The following is a 6,848-nucleotide window of genomic DNA, read 5'->3' as shown; positions in this document are numbered from 1 at the left end:
TGTCACAAATAAGGGGCAATAATTCATGTTTGCAGTCTTGGGGTATAGCCTCAACAAACATTCTATAAAAATGTGCAAGTTCATATCAGGATCAAGACTCGCGCAAGGTTCCATCAAACTTTTTGAGCTAGGCGCATCACAAACTTTTTTCGGGCGGACAGACAAGACCAAATCTATATTGTGCCCCCACCACTCATGGGGGGCACAAAAAACTGAACGAGGACCTTACAAGGATGCTACAGACCAGGTTTACGGACGACCCATCAAGCTGTTCATCAGAACCCGTTTAAAGGTTTTTCTATTTTTAGCTTTGGCTGTCCACAATATTAGTCAAGCGGAATGACATGAACAAACATGATCCATCAAGCCTTTCATGAGAAGCAATCAATCATAAACAGTTAATGTCAGACAATGTACACAGCACCATTTAAATATTGTTCACCCTGAATCTTTGGTTCAGGCGAGCTGAAAATAGCACAGAAATCCTTTCTCAATTTCAGTCAGTCTGAACAAGTGTTCAATAAAATCTAGATGCTCAACAGGTTTCCAGTATTAAAGTGCCTGTATCCTATACTATGGATTGCTACTTAATGCTGCTTTAACCAACAGTCACTACATAACTGAAATGCAATGTCCTAAATGTGGTCTGAAATCTGTATTTTATAAGCAAAATGATGTACAAAATGTGAAGTTAACATTTGAACAAGAGCACCGCCTTGCGGGTGCTGACGCTCATCTGATTTTTTTTGTGTAATAGAAATATTGTCCTACCCATGATTTTCTAAGTCTAAAAAGGGCCATCATTCTTGCAAAAAGCAGGATAGAGTTATGTTTCTTGATGTACAGTGTCCACTTATGATGGTGAAAAACGGTTGCAAGTTTTAAAGCAATAGCTTTGATAGTTTATGAGAAAAGTTGACTTAAACATAATACTCAACCAAGAAAATGATTTTCTAAGTCAAAAAGGGGCAATAATTATTGCAAAAATCAGGATGGAGTTACGCTGCTTGCTGTACAGGGTCAGCTTATGATGGTGAACAAGAGTTGCAAGTTTCAAAGCAATAGCTTTGATAGTTTAAGAGAAAAAGTTGACCTAAACATAAAACTTAACCAAGAAATCTGATATTTTCTAAGTACAAAAGGGGCCATAAATCTTGCAAAAAGCAGGATGGAGTTATGTTTCTTGCTGTACAGGGTCAACTTATGATGGTGAACAAGTGTTGCAAGTTTTAAAGCAATAGCTTTGATAGTTTAGGATAAAAGCTGACCTAAACATAAAACTTAACCAAGAAAACTGATTTTCTAAGTCCAAAAGGGGCAATAAATCTTGCAAAAAGCAAGATGGAGTTATGTTTCTTGCTGTACAGGGTCAGCTTATGATGGTGAACAAGTATTCCAAGTTTCAAAGCAATAGCTTTGACAGTTTGGGAGAAAAGTTGACCTAAACATAAAACTTAACCAAGAAATCTGATATTTTCTAAGTACAAAAGGGGCCATAAATCTTGCAAAAAGCAAGATGGAGTTATGTTTCTTGCTATACAGGGTCAGCTTATGATGGTGAACAAGTATTCCAAGTTTCAAAGCAATAGCTTTGATAGTTTAGGAGAAAAGCTGACCTAAACATAAAACTTAACCAGGCAACGCTGACGCAGACGCCGACGCCGACGCCGACAACCGCTCAAGTGATGACAATAACTCATCATTTTTTTTCAAAAAATCAGATGAGCTAATAAAGGGGGGAAACAGAACTGCAATGTTAAACTGCAGCAAATGAAATATAACAAATTGCAATTGTTGTTCATAATTTATTTACACATTTTCAATGTCTGACATAATGTTATAAAGCTATCTGCACATGTGAGAACAATAGAAGGAAAAATGACCCAGTTATACCCAAACATTTAACAGTTCTAATTCCTCTTCGGTGATTACTGAATTATAGTTCGTTACATAGCCTTTTTACACAACTACTGAAAGACGTAACAAGACTTTTTAATTATCTATCTATATCCAAATAAAAAATTTCTATTTGCAATATAAAGTTCTCAGAGAAAAGTATATTGCTGAACATTTAATTTTAGTGGTTCTTTTCTGCTACAATATAGGCAAATAATGTCGGCATTATTTCCAGTGATCTGAAGCCCACACAATGGAAAAATAATAATAAATACTGTCTTCTTTAAACTCTAACAAAACAAACAAAATAATCTACAGCACTAGCAGAAATTGCGTAAAATGTAAGTTAAATCATGGTTGAATTCTATTCCAACTTATTGAACAATCACAACCTATACCAACGTATTTCAATTAAATAGCCTCTTGTAGGTTCTATTAAACGGAAAAGAGAACTTTAACATTTCAGAGAGCTATTTTTTCACTTGGCATACATGTGAACGTAAAACAAGGCGTTAAGAAAAGCATCATGTATTAAATGTTTTGATCATGCAGTAAATAAATAATTCCTGGAATGTGTTCCTACAGTAACTTCTGGGTCAGCTCAAAAGGCAAAAATAATTTTGTTTAAAACAATAAAGCACCAGGGTCATGCAAGAAAGACAAAATATACAAACTGTGCAAAACTATGTTTGTAATTTTTTAGAAGAAATTTAAAGTCTCATTTTATTGAACTTTAATTAATTATATAGTGTTGTAGATCAAACAAAAGCAACTATAGATGTTAATGATAGCAGAACCTGTGTATCCAAACAAATATAAACCAAACTACTTGAACCAAACTAAATTACCCAAAGTTTAAAGTTCCATCATATCTTTCAAACCAGACACAAATAATTTTTGGTTGTCTTTTTTTTTTTTTTAAGAAGTAAATTTTTCATCTTTTGATTTTTACCAATGAGAATATAGCAACAGTCCATCCCAAAACTAGTTAGTCTGTCCAATGTAATGCATTAATTTCAAAATGATTTCAGACTCTTTTCTACAAGAGAAAAAGCCTCAAGCCATCATCAAAATTATATTAAAAACACTTCTTTACCGGAATAGTCATTAGTAGTTTAGAAATGCACATCCATTATCAGTCATCTATTTTGTATTGCCGTGTATTTCCCATTTCAGTCAGACATAATTTTCTTTCATAGTGTACAAAAATAAAACAATATCGTAAAGACTTATATCCACGTATACAACACATTGGTAACAAACAAAAACAAGAAATTTAACATCATATCATAATAGGCAGTTTTTCTGACAAATGCAAAAAACTTGTGAATCAACACAAAGTATGGATATTAATGAGGAGCTAATTAATATTAATGAGGTGTTAATTTACATGCATGATAAATGAATTTAAGCAAGTGATTAATCAATGAGAAATGATTGTGAATAGTTATCTGTATATACCATATCAACACGTATCAGAGGAAAATGTTAAACATCTATATTTGACATCAAGAAAACAACTGTAATATATAATATACACATGTATGTACAAGATTCCATGTACATATTTTTCACAAGATGAGATACAAAGGGGGCACATGTTTAACATGGCCAAGAGAATGAAATATGTCAATTTTTAACAAGATCTAGAAATGAAAGAAAAACATCTACAGATCAAAGTTATGATCACAAATTTTTTTCTCTATAAACATTTTGAGCTCAATATTTCCATTTTCTGGGGACAACACCATGTAGCTATGATGACAAAATCTTGGGCCAGGCTTTTGTCAATCAAAAGTTTACACAACATTCATTTCAATTCCAGGGTAAGACCAGCTTTCAATAATTCTCATTCAGTTCCCATTTTTCCTCCCCTGTAAGGAGAGCACATGCTCAAGTTTTGTGTGTGATAAACTCCATTTTTTAACATATCTAAACTACAAGTTGATGTTACGACAACTGCGAACACTGGAACAATACGTCCGAGAGTATTGATGCAACGTTATGATCTAGAATCTGCGACATTACCAGAGCTAAGATTCTACTTTGATGATGAACAAACAGTTTCCGATTTTCTGGCACCTTAGCTAAATGCAAGAGCACAGTTGCGGCTCGTCGCAACATGTCAAGACTAGTCCCCATCATTTCTGGGTTATCGCGAAGCATCTGTACTGTATGCATGTTAGCTACCTGGACAGCCTTCTGTTCCGCTGTCTCAACAAAGTCTATGAGGAGAGATATGCTTGGGTGCTGCAGCGCCACTCCCCGAGCAGCACTACTTCCACCTTTGACCAGCTCTGACAACAACACTACTGAAAATTCTACCGTCACTTGCTCACTTTTGTTCGCGAGAAGTTTTGTCAGTACACTAAATAATTGCACAATCCTTTCATAAGGAGGACTAGCTAGGAGCATGTCCACATTTTTATCATGGATACACAGTTTACAAAGAGCCTCAAGCACGAGTCTGAGAGGTGAGAGGACGGAGCTTGGACCCACTGTCGGGAGTGGATCTGACGCACATGATGAAGGACAAACTACCCAATGTAATAAGCCGTCCAATATTGGAACGCAAATCTCATCTGGGAATACATCAAGCCTTAACTGAGCACAAATGTTGGCAAAGATCACAAGTGTGTTTTCTCGGAGAACGTTCAAACAATCCCACCACCACTCCTCTATGCCCTGAGATGTATCAACCATGTCTTCATCAATATCGTCACGATCAAACTTGCGTCGCACCCGAGATCGAGGTAGATGTTTGTGGTGCAGCAGTAGCAACTTGCCAAGAATGTACAAAAGTCCTGTATGTCGTGACAATTCAATGTCATTTCCAGGTAGATATGACAAGCTGCGGAAAATATTTGAAACACAGACACATCTTCGGCCTATCTCCTGCTGCGCCTCGCTTGTAAGGCACAGTGGCGGCTCATTTCGTTGGTATGACTCATCCTCCATATTATTCCTCTCTCCTTCTGTGTTCAAACCAAACTGTGTTTTACAAATCTGAACAAGTTCATTACTATCTAGAAGTTCATACTTCACTGCCAATTTCATTCTGGGTTCATCTCTGAAAAATGACTTAGCTCCAAGCTTTTCTTCACTTATATCACTACTTGAGTCAGTCTGATCTGGTAACATATCCCTAGGTTCAGTTTTTATTGTCACTCCCTTCATAAATTTGTTACAGGTATGGTCTTTTTCGCATGTAAATTTATCACTACCATAGTCTGTGTTATTGGAACTAGTTTCACACTTCTCGTTATCAGAATTTTCCGGATTTGACTGGTTTTCTGATTCAACATCTTTTTCTTTTACAGAACCTGGATTTATAGTGTCAGTTTCCATTGGCTCTATTTTGATTGCACCATCTTTTTCAGTTTCTTCTGGATTTTCAATTTTTTCTTGAACTTCATCTGGATCTTTTAATTCCATGGGTTTCCGGAAAAACCTCTTAGAACATCTTTTAATTTCATTTAAATCCTCAACATGCGTACATATGTGCTCAGTCAAGTCACCTTTACCAATTTCCCAGAGATCTGACTGATCACCAAACTCCCCATAAACATCCCAGAACTTTTCATCTAGTAAGCCATTAGGGCGAGCGTTTTCTTCAAATTTCACATCTTTACCTTGTCTTGTAATGAATGTAAAATTTGGTCTAGATTTCCATTCCTTATAAGTCTCTGTTTCATTTGTCTTATCATTTTCATCTTCCCCATTTTCATTTTTCTTTTCATCAGTTTTCTTTTCAGCTGACTTTTCAGTCTTTTTGTCTAGTAAATCTTCACTTGTGATATCTGCATTTTCAATTTTCACTAATGTTTTATTTACACGTTTTAGTTCTATATCTGCTAGCTCGTCATTCCTTTCCATTGCAGTTTCTAGGATAGCCATGCGGACAAGATTTTGTTTAAAATCTTCATGTCCAGATCCAATTTGTGAATCTTCAAACAGGTCAAACATTTCAATGAGGCAACGGCGGAAATGATCAAGGAGGACTTCCAACAACCCTGGCAAATGAGCAAGGCCAAAATAGGCCACAGTGGAATCATCAAACAAGAGAATATTAAGTGTATCCAATGCCCAAGTGCTCTCCGCCATGAGACCAGATTTCAATGCCATCATAATTCTCCAGGCTTCTATTTGCCCTGAAAATACATAAAACACAGGTTTTTTATACAGACTGGTACAAGGAAACGAGAACCAGCGTCCAAGGTTATAAAACTGAATCTGGGTACCAGTCTCTGAATGCAAGCTAGACAATCAGATTTTGGATTTTTGAGACTGGTCTCCAAAGTCGATGTTTTCTAACCTTAAACACTGCTACCACAATAACTCAGTAAACTCAACAATTAGTACAACTGTACATGACAGTATTTAGTCTTAGTTGATTCAATGTAGCAAGATATTATAATCCATAAACTTCATACCTAACAGTAAAAAGCCTGTCAAAAATGTTACAGATACTTTCTTATTCAAGTCACGCACTCATCTAAGAATTTAAATATATTCGACAGTATATATCAACCAAGGATAAATGTTAACTGTGCATAACTACAAAAACTGTCCTGAATATTAATTTATCCAGTTGTACATTACACAACTATAAAAGCCATTATATGAATCCAGCTGAAGCAAAACAATAGAGTTCAAAAAACTTCAAAACTGCAACAAAATGTAAAGATAACAAAAGGCTTATAATTTCCAAACTAAGAGAAAAACTTGCAAGGATTGTATAACATCTCGTTCCTTCAGCAAGTAGTCAACTAGCTGTAATTAAGTACCCAAAACAATGTTCAGAACTGTTTAATTGAACTTAAATCATGCAATCATTAGCCGATAGTTCCTTAAAAACATCTAACCATGAAACTGATTTAATGCAGGGTATAATGCTTTATGAACTTTTTTCGCTTTATCTTGAACGTTTGTACCTATAACAAATCTTAACC

The 6,848-nt window shown here is 35.5% G+C and overlaps 1 protein-coding gene across 9 annotated transcripts in view; it reads right to left on the bottom strand.

Moving 5' to 3' along the window:
* Positions 1 to 1,791: 1,791 nt before the first annotated feature.
* LOC123551867 (trithorax group protein osa-like) overlaps positions 1,792 to 6,848 on the bottom strand; it is a 68,675-nt gene continuing 63,618 nt past the window's right edge. For all 9 annotated transcript variants that reach the window (XM_045341104.2, XM_045341107.2, XM_045341106.2 and 6 more), the window contains one exon: positions 1,792 to 6,047. In XM_045341104.2, the coding sequence (XP_045197039.2) occupies positions 3,847 to 6,047 (2,201 nt within the window). In that variant the 3' untranslated portion in view covers positions 1,792 to 3,846. The remainder of the gene's footprint in view (positions 6,048 to 6,848) is intronic.

This window comes from Mercenaria mercenaria, chromosome 4 (assembly GCF_021730395.1).
Source record: "Mercenaria mercenaria strain notata chromosome 4, MADL_Memer_1, whole genome shotgun sequence".
In the NCBI taxonomy this organism is placed as follows: domain Eukaryota; kingdom Metazoa; phylum Mollusca; class Bivalvia; order Venerida; family Veneridae; genus Mercenaria; species Mercenaria mercenaria.
The sequence above is the reverse complement of the archived record's forward strand: the minus strand, read 5'-3'. Positions and strand labels throughout refer to the sequence as shown.